At 41.9% G+C, this 14060-nt stretch overlaps 2 protein-coding genes and 1 long non-coding RNA gene across 3 annotated transcripts in view; all 3 read left to right on the top strand.

Moving 5' to 3' along the window:
- LOC308401490 overlaps positions 1–14060 on the top strand; it is a 303063-nt gene that overhangs the window by 28324 nt on the left and 260679 nt on the right. The gene's annotated exons all lie outside the window — the stretch shown is intronic.
- Positions 1516–2451, top strand: LOC308400988 (olfactory receptor 52B2-like; the record flags this gene model as incomplete). Its single annotated transcript, XM_080889055.1, has 1 exon — positions 1516–2451. The coding sequence occupies one exon, from the start codon at positions 1516–1518 to the stop codon at positions 2449–2451; it is 936 nt and encodes a 311-aa protein (XP_080745181.1).
- On the top strand, positions 6733–7668 carry LOC308401432 (olfactory receptor 52D1-like; the record flags this gene model as incomplete). Its single annotated transcript, XM_080889636.1, has 1 exon — positions 6733–7668. The coding sequence occupies one exon, from the start codon at positions 6733–6735 to the stop codon at positions 7666–7668; it is 936 nt and encodes a 311-aa protein (XP_080745762.1).

Here is a 14060-nt window from a genome sequence, read left to right as displayed (position 1 = left end):
AGCAATAAGGAATAAGAAGCCACATTTGAATATTTGGTACCATCATCTTATTTAAAGAAATCTAACATCTATAAAAACTGAAAGAAACTTTCTAACCCATCTCACCTTTAACTGAAAGGTAAAGGTGCACCATCTGCACCATTGAGAGCATCCTGACCAACTGTATAGCAGTCTAGTATGGGAGCTGCTCTTGCCTCGGACCAGAAGGCATTGCAGAGTATCGTGAAAACCACCCAGCGCATTGCCGGAGCACCACTTCCTGCCATAAATGACATCTACAGGAAGCGGTGTCTGAAAAGGGCTGGGAAAATCATCAACAACTCTTCACCCTCCTGCCCTAAGGCAGGCGCTACAGGAGCCTCCGGACTAAGACCACCAGGTACCGGAACAGCTTCTTCCCTACAGCTGTCAGACTGCTGAACTCTGCCTCCTGACATCTGACCGACATTAAACTCATGGACTTATCACACACACACACCCACAACCACCTATAACTGAACACACACACAACGGACAAAAACAAACAAATGACCAACGGTACCCTCATACACACAATAATAACATGGACTGAACCACCACTCACAACCACTAGCACTTTATATAATCTCTGTAGGAAATAGCCACATATCTCACTGATCTAAACTGCACTACTCTATAATTCTGTTCAATAATAATTATAGTTCTACAACTGTTTACAACTGTTTATAACTTGTATAGTTCATATTTCTATACAGTTTCATATTTATATCCTGTTCATAGCCTGTACATAGCTTGTACACTCACTACAGCCTGTACATACTTTTAGTTATAGCATATTTATAACATACCTTCATACCATGTACATAATAGACCCGCATAATTTTTTAAGACCATAATTTTGTACCCTCATACCTATAATGGACCCATTTTTGTAATATGTCTATATATCTATTTCATTGCTAATATATATTTTGTAATATATCTATATTATTGCTAAGCACTTTCTGGATGGATGCAAACTGCATTTTGTTGCCTTGTACTTGTGACATGTGCAATGACAATAAAGTTGAATTCTATTCTATTCTATACTGCTGGAACTGGAACAAACAGACTGTTTTGTGTCGGAAACATTTTAGTTTATTCCTTATGTTTCCTGCATTTACCCTGTAGTTTACTGGTGGTTATTTTAATAGTAATGCGCTTAACATTAGTTTATTTAGCTAAATTAAGTAAAACTTTTAGTACTTGATTTGGATACTGAATACAACCTTAACAAAAATATTTTTTTTTTCTATCTTTGTAAATCCATTAATAATCCCAGAAGTATACATGTCACGGGGTGACGTTACATGTTCTGGTCAAGGTGACTTTAATAAAGCAAGAGAAGCACAACAGTTCAGAGCACTTTAGGCAACATTACATTTGAAAAATGGCACCCTTGATTTCTGTAAATATTAACTTGATTTTAATTATAATGTGAAAATATTTTAGTAACAATGTTTAGTAAATTCACAGTTGTCTTTTTCTAACTTTAAAATGGAAAACCAGTCCTTTGACTTTAGTTCCGAGTTAACCCTTGATCCATTTGTTATCCCACCTGGAGGAAAGTATCCTATATTTTTTCTTGGCATTTCAGTTTGTATTTTTGGAATTTCCTGCAACCTGACCTTGTTGGCTTTAATCATATTGAACAGAAACCTTCACAAACCCATGTATTTCATCCTATTTAGTCTTCCACTCAATGATCTCATAGGACTATCTGCAATGTTACCAAAAGTACTTTCAGATATTGTTACAGAGACACACAAAATAGACTATCATCTCTGTGTTTTACAGGCATTCCTGCTCCACATGTATGGTGGTGGCATTTTGTTTATTCTTGCAGCAATGTCCTTTGACCGTTATGTTGCTATTTGCATGCCCTTACGCTATAGCTCTGTCATGACACCAAGATTTATTAGTTGTATCATTGTACTAGTTTGGGGCCTCGACTTTGTCTTGATTGTATCACTGTTCTCTTTGCAGGCAAGACTTCCCAGGTGCAAACATGTTGTTATGAATGTGTTTTGTGATAACCCATCTCTCCTGAAGCTGACGTGTGGAAACACAACAGTCAATAATATTATGGGGCTGTTTAACACTGCTGTTATACAAGTTGTAAGCGTATCCATTCAGGCATATTCCTATGTTAAAATTCTCATTGCATGTGTGGTTACAAGGAAATCAGAAACAAAGGCAAAAGCTGTCAACACGTGTGTCGCACAGTTAGTTATACTGTTCATGTTTGAGGTTGTGGCAACATTCACGATTTTATCTCACAGATTCAAAAATGTTTCGGTTGACATGCAAAAGATCATGGGCATGCTCATATTTACTGTACCTCCACTTCTGAATCCAATCGTATATGGGTTGTATACAAACGAAATACGAAGCACTCTCCTGAGAGTCTTAAAAAATAGAGTATCTATGTGAATATTTGCTTACTGTTAATCAAATCATAAAAATCTTCTTTGAGCTGCAATAAAAATGAAAACACTGCGTCATCTGATCAGCACTTTGAAAACTGTAAGAGCTACACATGAAGAAGTTATGTAAAATAATGACACACACAAGAACAGACACATACGCCATCTGCATCACTGTGGAAAAATCTGCAGTTTCCTGTATTACAGGAAATATTATTGTGGATTTTTTGTGTCTGACCTTTTTGCTAATGTAGTTTGACTCAGTAACACTTATAAGATGTAGCGATTCTTAAAATATAGAAATAAACATTCATCCCACTTAAAATGAATGATTGTTGACTACATCGTACTGCAGTTATGAAAACTTGTTGTTACTTTTATCCTGATCTTTTTGTTTTGGTTTTGTGATGCGTTTTGTGATGTCAATATATTGACAATATACTGCACATGCTCAATACATCAAAGTACATTTTTCTGATCATCTTTATTATAAATGATAATATATTTAGATTCTATTTTTATACAGTTTTTTGAATTACAGAAAATATACTCATGGTCCATAAGAAAAATGGAGAAAAGATGGGAGATATTTGTGTTGTGGTTTATGTCATGGCCTGCTAGGGATTTTCCAGTGCTTCTGGTGTCCACCCTCAGAGGTTCTGGTGTCTCACCTGTATCTCCTTCATTAGCAAATCAGCAGGAGGGTTATTTTGGCCAGCACTGCCTCCCACTCATCCTGCTACCTCTTAGTGATAACTAGGCGTCCCTTATGGTTAGCTTCATCCCAGTTTTCTTCATGTGCAACTTTGTTTCTATGCGCTTCAGCTCCTGGTCGCAGTCTCCCAGATCGACGCTCGGTTACCATTCTTTTTCCAGCGCTGGTCCTGCTTGCTTTCCTCACCTGCAAACTGCTCTCAGAATCCATAACCTTGCTTACATGCATGCCCTCCTGCCCATCGTGCCTTTACTAGACCCCTCTGGAGAATCTGGAAAACTTTCCACTTTTCTGGAAGACTTTCCACCGTTTTCAGTGTTCATGCCCTGCTCTGGACACTCCCACAGGTACCCTCCCCGAAGCATCTCAAATTTTGGCCTGCAAAACTCCCTTCAGTCAGTACTAACCTCCAGCTTTCCTCTATCACCTTACCAGTCCAGTAATCTTCCTCTCCTCTGTTTCAGAGTTCTTGTTCCGCTCGCATTCTCTGCCAGTGACTCCTCGTGATGATCTGTTCTCTGCTGGTGTCTCCTCATGTGTATTCATGTTTAGCAAGATTCCACTCTCGCTGTGTAAATAAAGACTTGTGAAAAGTTAAGTGGGTTTTTGAGTCTGCTTTTGGGTCTGAATCTTGCTTGAACTTCTGGTTCATGACAGTTTATAAATATATACACATGAAGTTGTTTAGTCACACAACTAAATAAATAAAAGAGCATCTAACCCCATCGCCTTACCCTTAACCAAATCTCTATGCAGAATTTGTAAGGGAGGGATATTACTTTTGGTTGTGTAATTTGTTTGATTTTCATTTATAATCTGCTTGTACTCTGAGTTTTATTGACCAATCCCATTTTAGAATGCTTTGGTCTCATACAAGTAAACAGTCTGTGTAGAAAACAATGGAGGGCATGCCTTTACCTAAATACAATCTCAAAAACTTCATCTCTTTTTAACATGTCTTACAACTATTTGTAAACAAGGACCATCAGGTAAAGCTCATCAAAGTTGGTCAGTGGACAGACTGATTGGTTCCCAGACTGCCTTTATGTTAAACTCTGTTGGAAGTGGTGCGAGAGAAAGAGCACAATCCTTACATAGTTATTTAGTAATCTTTCATTTTTAAGGATTCAAGTCAACCATAAAACACTTGTAAAGTATCTAAATCCCCATGTTAAGAAAAGACCTGACATAGTGTATCGGAATATAGGTTAGACTAACTTCAACAAGAACATAGTATCAGAAGGCATATTAGTCACTATCAAGTATACTGAGGTTGTGCACTGCACTGGTATTCTGCAGAGGTCTAAGCCTTTGCAGTATTAAAAAGTAGATATGGATACAGCCTAGGAAGTGATAGATTGAGAAGCACAGTTGATAAATCAGGGGTGTCCAACTCCAGGCCTCAAGGGCTGGTGTCCTGCAGGTTTTAGATATCACACTGAGTCAACACACCTGAATCATATGATTAGTTCATTACCAGGTCTCTGGAGAACTTCAAGACATGTTGAGGAGGTAATTTAGCCATTTAAATCAGCTGTGTTGGATCAAGGACACATCTAAAACCTGCAGGACACTTCCCCTTGAGGCCTGGAGTTGGACACCCCTGTCATAAATGAAAGTGTAGACAAGTCAGGGGCCCAGGCAATAGAAATTACAGAGATGAGGAGGGATAAGAAACAATGCAGAAGACTATGGCCCTTCACAGGAGGCATCACCAGCGAGTGAAGGAAGTTGCTGATGTCAATAAATCCTCTCCATGTCTAGGGACTGACTTAGCGATAAGATTTACAAGTTTATCTAAACAAAGTTGTTTGACAAGTCGTGGGCACAGAGGACTGGAATGTACTGCAGCTTACTGTAACTGCCGCAGGACTGATGATAGCTTCAATCTCGTATGGTCCAATGTAACATGGAGCGAGCTTATGGGAAAGGCATTTTGAGCCCCAGCTCCGACAGTCTCTGTCATTGTGTCCTTGGGCAAGACACTTCACACTTGCCTACTGGTGGTGGTCAGAGGCCCGGTGGTGCCAGTGTCCGGCAGCCTCGCCTCTGTCAGTGCGCCCCAGGGCAGCTATGGCTACAATGTAGCTTGCCATCACCAGTGTGTGAATGTGTGTGTGTGAATGGGTGGATGACTGAATGTAGTTTAAATCGCTTTGGGGTTCATAGTAACTAAGTAAAGCGCTACACAAATACAGGCCATTTACCATTTTACCATTTAAAAGGATGTTCAGCCCCCTCTTTCCATTTCCCTAGAGTCAACTTCACTGCTAACATCTCCCAGTTGGCCACATCATACTGTAATTTTTCTCTGCAGGAGGTGACAGAAAAATGCACAAAGTTGCAGCTTACCTATTAGTCCAGAACGCTGGGAACAGAGAACAACCCTGACTCCAGAGTCTGATGCAACTACTTCTATGATAAATGGTTTTGCGGTATCTGGGTGGATCAAAACAGGTGTTTTAGTAAGACAAAGGCAGTTTTGGCTTCAGTGGACAAGACAGGCAGGACTTTGGTGGAGGTGAGGTGTGGTGGGTGCTTGTGTGATGTGGAAGTGAGCCCTTCACTTACAGGTCGATCTTCACCTGTCCTCCTGCCAAAATATAACCCAGAAAAATGACAGAAGGAGAGTGGAACAAATTTCTTGGCCTTGACATATAAGCGGTTCTCAAGGAATCGCTGCAGGATGGAGTGGACATGGACACAGTGCTCCTGGGGTTTTTTGAAGAAAGTCAGGATACCATCAAGACATACGAACACAAAGATGCTCAGAAAATCTCTTAGAATGTCACTTACTAATACCAGGAAAACTGGAGCGTTAATGAGGATAAAGTTTTATATTGAATGTGGTTTTCCATTCATCTCCGCTCCTGGATACAGACCAGATGATAGGCAATGCGTAAGTCAAGTTTAGTAAAAATAGTTTCTATGTGCTTACAGATAATCTTGAAAAACTGATAAAATGATGAAAGCTGACCTGTTGATATGTTGTTGATGTTTGTGTAGGTAATTAATGACATGATATAACATTTCTGATCCTTGATAAATCCCTTGTGAGGCAGTGGTTAAGACCATGTGAATCTAAAGATGAACTTTAAGATAACACCTAATACTCCAGAGAACTGCCTGCTGTTCAGAGTCACGTCTATAAAGCCTTTAATCCCTATGAATCTTTTACTAGGTTGTCATTGCCAGCACTGACATAACTGGATAAAGATGAGTGCTTTGTGTGTATGTACAATGTTGTGCATATGTACAATGTTTTTTCTTCTTTGAAGCGATTGACTCCTATATATGTGTGTGTGTGTGTTCTATGAGTTATTTAAATTTAAGGTCAAAACATTCTAAGTTGTTTTTTTTAAGAGTGCAAATTACATGACATGAAATGTATATGAAGTTCTTTGGAGAGGGAGGATAGAGTTTGTTGATTATAACTGAACTGTAACATTTAATCCTATGTCTTCTTTTTATATATTTTCTATTATGTCCTTTGAGGTACGTAAATATTGTCTTGCTCATTAGCAAAGAAGCGATGATTGACTTCTCAATTTTATAGTGTGAAAAAGCAACAAAATGAACAACCGATACAACACATCCTCTTTTTTACAGATTAATGTCTTTAATCTCTCCTCTGAGAGTGTTTTTCCTGCATTTCTTTTTGCAACTCTGAGTTACATGATCATACTTTTTTGCAACCTTACTCTAATCCTCACCATTGTGCTGAATAAATCTCTGCATCAGCCAATGTACCTAATTCTGCTGAATCTTCCTATTAATGACCTTATAGGGTCATCAGCTCTCTTTCCACAGCTCATCAAAGAAATACTGAAGAACAGTGGGATAATGCAATACTCAGCTTGCGTTGCTCAAGCTTTCTTTATCCATATCTATGCAGCAGGCACTGTGTTCAATCTGAGTGCAATGGCATATGATAGATACATTGCCATATGTTACCCACTGCAGTACAGTACTGTGATGACTAATGCCCATATCATGAGAATAATCACCATTGTATGGATGAGTTGTTTAGTTTTAATTGCTGTGCTTTTTTTCTTACTTTTGCGCTTGCCTCGTTGTCGATCTGAAATGACAAACCCCTATTGTGATAATGCATCTCTGTTGACTTTGGTCTGTGCTGACACAACTATTAACAACATCTATGGCCTTTTTATAAGTGCTTTTTCACAATTGGTGGCTAATGGAATTGTTTTCTACACATATCTCCGCATCCTCATAACTTGCTTTAGATCTAAACGATCAGATACAAAAGCCAAAGCTCTGCAGACATGTGCTACACATCTGATTGTTTTTCTCTTGTTGGAGTGTCTTGGTCTTTTCACCATCATATCATATAGACTAAATAATGTTTCACCCCATTTCAGAAGATTTATGGGTTTGTCAACTTTAATTTTTCCCCCAACACTGAATCCAATCATCTATGGTTTGAAAACTAAGGAAATTCGAGAAAAGGTGTTGAACTTTTTAAAGAATAGGATGTTTTCATCTTAATGCACTCTTTCAAAAGAATCTGATGTAACATGCTGAAACATTTTAATTGTTTTATTTTCCCGTATTTATCCTGCTGTCTGACATTAATTCAGTCACTCTGTCGAGTCTTTTAAAAAATGCTGATTAAGTTTTCTGATGACAGATATTGTAGTGCTTTTTGAAAGAATCTAGGTTATTACTTTATTTTTTAGTTATTGCTTGTCATTATATTCTTTTGCATAAAAAGTAAATGGAAACTTCCAATTACACGTTTTTCTCGTTGTGTGACTGTTTTCACAAAAATCAAATAAAAACTTTATTTTCATAGAATATGAACTTTTATACTTTCATATACATTGTATATTATCAATCATCTTTTTCCATTTTAATATCTATTATTATTAGTATTATTGTTATAACTACTACTACTACTACTACTAATAATAATAATAATACAACAATTTAAATATATAATTCCATTAAATATTTGCCTATTTTACTTCATCTCATATGTCATTGTACTGAATTTGAGCAACCCTAAGCTTAATGCAGATTACTTTTAACAATTATCCACCTCAATTAAATCTATGGTCTGGAGCACAGGCTGCTGTCGAACAGGGCAAGCTAAAGAATAAACATTTTGTGTCAGCAAGGGGTGGGGGAAAGCCATTCACCAGAGCATATCTTAAGTGCTGCTGATGTGGGCTGGCCTTCTCCACACGCTCTTCAAGGCTGCAGTGCACAAAGACACTGTGACGTCAGACACATTCACACTCACTTTTTTCATGTGCATAAATAAATCATATGGCTGATGATATGTGCCATGGTGATCCATGAGTATGATCATAAGTTTATTTATTTTTCAACCCAACAGAACAAATAAACAAAAACATGATGCTGATGCTATGAACACTCCACACACATGAGTCAAGATGCAGGAAACTGCTCACGGAAACTCTGCACACTCCAGTTATCATAGTGTCTATTTATATTCAGTACATTGTTTATGTGAAGTGTGCTACATAACTCAGACTGATTTAAACATATATCTGTCATGATCCGGCAGTGTGCAGGGAGGAAATGGACCCAAACGCAAACTCACTAGAAACAGGTTAGAAATCAAAATGGCAGCTTTAATTGCTGAACAAAGAACGTCTACAAAACCTAAACTGAGAAGAATCTAACAAAACACACGCAGGGAGACACAGGGAGCATGAGGGAGATCGCGACACTGACACAGAGAAACACAGGGCTTAAATACACTGGGAAATAACGAGGGGAATGAGACACAGAAGGGGAGCACAGGTGGGAGAAATCGGACATAACCAGACCCAAGGGAAGCGAAACTCAATACATTCACGTAGGACACAGACCTTCAAAGTAAAACAGGAAATGTAACATAGACGCAGACTTGACTAGGGGAGACAGAGCAATTAAGAAACACAGAGAACAATAACAGGGAGACACAGAGAACAATAACAGGGAGACACAGAGAGCGGCTAACTAACTACTCAGAAAACTAAATAGAATACAAGAAAGCCAAAGTAAGACACTAGACTAAAGAATAAACTGGGGCAACAAAGAGAACTAAGATCATAATACAAAAACTCAGAGACAGAAGAAACTGAAAACAATGGGTCTGCGACCTAGGAACATGACAATATCTATCAATAACATCTTAACTCATTCACTGCCATTGACGTCTATAGCCGTCAATGGCAGTGAATGAGTCAATGGGTTTAACTCATTCACTGCCAATGGCTGGCAGTGAATGAGTTAATTAAGGCTCCTTACTACATTTCTCTTCTTTAAATCTCCAGTTTAGAGGAATGAACATCAAGTAGAATGTGAGTAATTTTAGTAACTCACTATGACTTTAGTTTATATACAATAAATCTTTATTCCGGTGTCCTATATCTCCTCTCGACAGGTTAATATAATTTTTATTGCTGATTTTTTTTCCCAATCGTAATCATTTTCACTAGAATATTTTATGACAGAGATATTTTACTAATGCACACCGCTAAAAACAAAACAAAACAAAACAAAATGGTAAATGGCCTGTATTTATATAGCGCCTTACTAGTCCCTAAGGACCCCAAAGCGCTTTACATATCCAGTCATCCACCCATTCACACACACATTCACACACTGGTGATGGCAAGCTACATTGTAGCCACAGCCACCCTGGGGCGCACTGACAGAGGCGAGGCTGCCGGACACTGGCACCACCGGGCCCTCTGACCACCACCAGTAGGCAACGGGTGAAGTGTCTTGCCCAAGGACACAACGACCGAGACTGTCCGAGTCAGGGCTCGAACCGGCAACCTTCCGATTACAAGACGAACTCCCAACTCTTGAGCCACGATCGCCCCAAAACAAAACAGGATCAAATGACCCCCTGTCTTTTGTGTGATACTGGGCTATATATATCAGGCTTTTTGACCTAATTGGATAATAGGATGACAACATAATACTCATAAATAATTACCAGGTTTATCACCATTCATCCACAAGTTTCTGTGTGGTTATTTGTTCCGCTGGAAAAGAAATGAAATGGTAAAAGCTCATCTTTTGGGGCTGAAATACCTTCAATAATTTAACATTGGGGACTCAAGTGGATTCAATTATTTATTTATTTATTTATTTATTTATTTGGCCTGTCCCATTTGGTTCTTTAGCCATCAGAATTGTTGTCTGAAGACCAACAAGGATACCCAATGGATTTACTTTGCCAAATGGATCACCGTGGCATTGCCGTTTTGGTCCATTTGATCGATCTTTGTTTTTATTATTTATTATATTTTTATTTTCAGATGTTACAGACGGGACAGACATGAGTGAGGGAAAGGAAAGGGAGAAAGAAAGAGGAAGGAAAAGAAAAACAGAAGGGGAGAGGGACAGTGAGAAAGGGGGGGGGAGAAAAAAAATCTCCTGGATCACCTGTTGAGAGAAGAAGAATAGAAAACAAGCAAAAAAAAAAAAAACCAAAGCAACATACTAAACACAACACCATCGCATTAATCTAGCTAAGTGTAAACAGCAGTAAATACTAAATATTCAATGTTGTTGTGCAGCACACAGGACAGACAGCGCACAATGTGCTTTGAAGTAGCAGCCAAGAAAGGTGTAATTTAAGTCTACTAGCAGTGAACACCCGTGTGCATACCTGTGTGGATCAGTGCGCTTGTAATCAAATGGTTTCCACATGTAATGGTCTGCAAGAGGATGTAGAGAGCCATAGCCCCGTCCCCCAGGGCATGAAGCAGACATGGAGGAGATCCAGGCCCCAGACATCCAGAGGCCCCAGAGTGCGAGAGCCCAAGGAGGACCACCGGAGGGGCATCCGTGCCACCCTCATGGGAAGGGCTGAGGATCCCCAGACGAGGCGTCACCCAGTAGCCACCGAGTAGAAGCTAGAGGGGGCTGCACCGGCGTGCCCGCCGGCTCTGCCGGCAGCCAGCTGTGCCAGAGTGAACCGAGCCGCAGGCCCAGAAGCCGCAGGCCCAGAAGCCGGAGGCCCGAGGGCCCCCCGCATCCCGGAGGAGGCCTGACCGAGCAACAGGCACCAGGCCCCGCCAGGTAGCCACCGGGAGCGAGCTGGTACATACCTGAGTGCCCAGCCCCGGACACCAAGAACCACCAATGAACCGACCCCTGAGGGCATCAGTCACCGGCAGGGAGTGTGGTGAGGGGAGATAGGCCTTGGAGGGCCTGGGAGTTCCCAGAGAGGTGGAGTCTAAGACCCGACCTGACATATAGACACAGACAAACAGGCACACACAGACACAAACATGCATTCCCACCCTCATGCACACATATACAAACACTCAGCACTCACCCAACGTAAGGATTGACATAAATGGACATGTACACACAATCACACTCCCCAAACATACACTATACCCCGCCCGGGTCCAGGTACCCTCGCCCCCAGAGGGGGAAACAGAACCCAGGCCCAAGAGATGTTACCCTTCCCCCTAGGGTGGAGGCAAGCGAGCCGTCTCAGGCTCCGCAGCAGCAGGGAGGCCAATCGGACAGCCAACATCTCCTCCCAGCCCCCCTGCCCCAATGGCTAGCAGAGAATGGGGGTGTGTGAAGACCCCATACCTCCCTCCTCCCGCTCATGTGTAGTGTTGCTGCGTGTTGTTCTAAAGTGCATTTAAAACAAGGGAGAGCATGGTGCTGCTGCCAGAGAGCACGGCCCCTCCCGAGAACCCTCAATGTCTACATGGATTTAAAATTGAGAGGTGGGCACCAGCGCCAGAGGTAGGTTTGAGTACACAGACAGGAAACTGTACCCACCCCAACATTCAATCTTCTCCCAGAGTATACAAGACAACAGACACCCAGGTTAAGTTTATTCTCCACCTCTCCTATGTCTCTCCCCCACCTGCAGAGTGGACTCCTGCAAGGATGGAACAACCTCCCCGCCAGTTGAAGAGCCCCCCATTTAGGCCGATGCACAAGAGGCCCCCTGCGCCAGGGCTGAGCCCCCGTGCACCCACCCGCTCACAACCTCGGTGACACACCGACGAGGACCGAAGCCCCCAAGGCCCAGCCAGAGCCCTAGCACGGAGGCGAAGCACCCCCGAACCCCAAACCCCCACGCCTGCCCCGGATCCACTCAGGGGCAGCCAGGCCACCAGGCCAGTAACCTACGTCCACCAGTACAGACCATCCTTCAGCCCCGCTGCACGCAGCCACGAGGAGAACAACCTCTAAGAGCGACCAGAGCCACTAACCAGGTTATGAACACAACCCCCGGGTTAAGCCCTCCAGGGATAACGTCTCTAGGGGTCCTCCAGGCGCCCTAAGCCCGTCCCAACTCCATATCAACAACAGTAGCTAAGGCGGGACCAAACCATGACCCCCTACCCCCGCTAGGTGATGGAGCCGATCAAAGGAGCCCAGAGGGATTGATCTAATGTGGTGGCAGAGGCTATATCGAGACTAATGTGATCTATACACCTGGATGAGGGAAAAGGCACGGTCAGGATACTGTTTCTTGACTTTTCCAGTGCCTTTAATACCATCCGGCCCTGTATGCTTCAGGAAAAACTGAACAGGATGGAGGTGGACCCCTGCCTGGTGGCTTGGATCTCCGACTACCTCACCGACAGACCACAGTACGTCAGGCTGAAGGACATCACGTCTGACACTGTGGTCAGCAGCACAGGAGCACCACAGGGAACTGTGCTGTCCCCTCTTCTCTTCACCCTGTACACCTCTGACTTCTGCTACAACTCTGAATTATGCCATATTCAGAAGTTTGCAGATGACACGGCCATCATGGGGTGTATCTGGGATGATCAGGAAGAGGAGTACAGAAGTCTGGTGAGGAACTTTGTCGCATGGAGTCACACAAACCACCTGCAACTCAACACCTCAAAGACTAAGGAACTGGTTGTGGACTTCGGGAGGTCCAGAGAAGGTCCACTGCCGGTTCAGATAGAGGGGGAGGAGGTGGAGGTGGTCAACAAGTACAAGTACCTCGGGCTGTGGGTGGACAATAAACTGGACTGGTCATGCAACACAGAGCACCTGTATAAAAAAGCCCAAAGCCGACTGTACTTCCTCAGGAGGCTGAGGTCTTTTAACATCTGCAGGAAGCTCCTGAGGATGTTTTACCAGTCGGTGGTTGCTGGAGTACTTTTCTATGCTGTGGTGTGCTGGGGGAGCAGCACAGCAAAGAGGGACTCATCCAGGCTGGAGAAACTGATCAGGAAGGCTAGCTCTGTGGTCGGCATGAAGCTGGACACTCTGGTGACAGTGGCAGAGAAAAGGACATTAAAGAAACTGCTGGACATTATGAACAATGCTGGGCATCCTCTGCACACGGCCATAAACAATCAGAAGAGTCTGTTCAGTGACAGGTTGCTTCTCCCCAAGACAAGAACTAACAGACTTAAAAACTCCTTTGTCCCACACGCCATCAAACTGTTTAACTCCTCTCTGGAGGGGAGAGGGAGGGGAAACAGGAGGACAAAGGAGGGGGGAACAACTAAGCTGTAGTGCCTCTTCACCTCACTGTACAATACCTTGTGCAATACTTTTTGTAAATAGTCAACAGTGCAATAGACTCAATACTTGAAATGTGCAATTCACTTGTATTTTTATTTTTTATTCCTATTTATTCTATTTATCCCCTTTGTATATTTTATTTATATTTGTCTCTGTATTTATATATGTGTGTGTGTGTATATATATATATATATATATATATATATATATAACAATTCTGTAACTGTAACTTCGGTCGTTGCTGTGCTTTTTGGAAGTCGAATTTCCCAGAGGAACCCACCCGAGGGATTAATAAAGTTCTATCTAATCTTATCTTATCTTATTAGAAGGTTTCTATATTGGCTAGAATTAAGATTATTTTTATTTTTCCAGTTCATGAGGACCGTTTT

The sequence above is a fragment of the Rhamphochromis sp. 'chilingali' genome (genome assembly GCF_963969265.1).
Source record: "Rhamphochromis sp. 'chilingali' genome assembly, chromosome: 8".
Taxonomy (NCBI): domain Eukaryota; kingdom Metazoa; phylum Chordata; class Actinopteri; order Cichliformes; family Cichlidae; genus Rhamphochromis; species Rhamphochromis sp. 'chilingali'.
The sequence above is the reverse complement of the archived record's forward strand: the minus strand, read 5'-3'. Positions and strand labels throughout refer to the sequence as shown.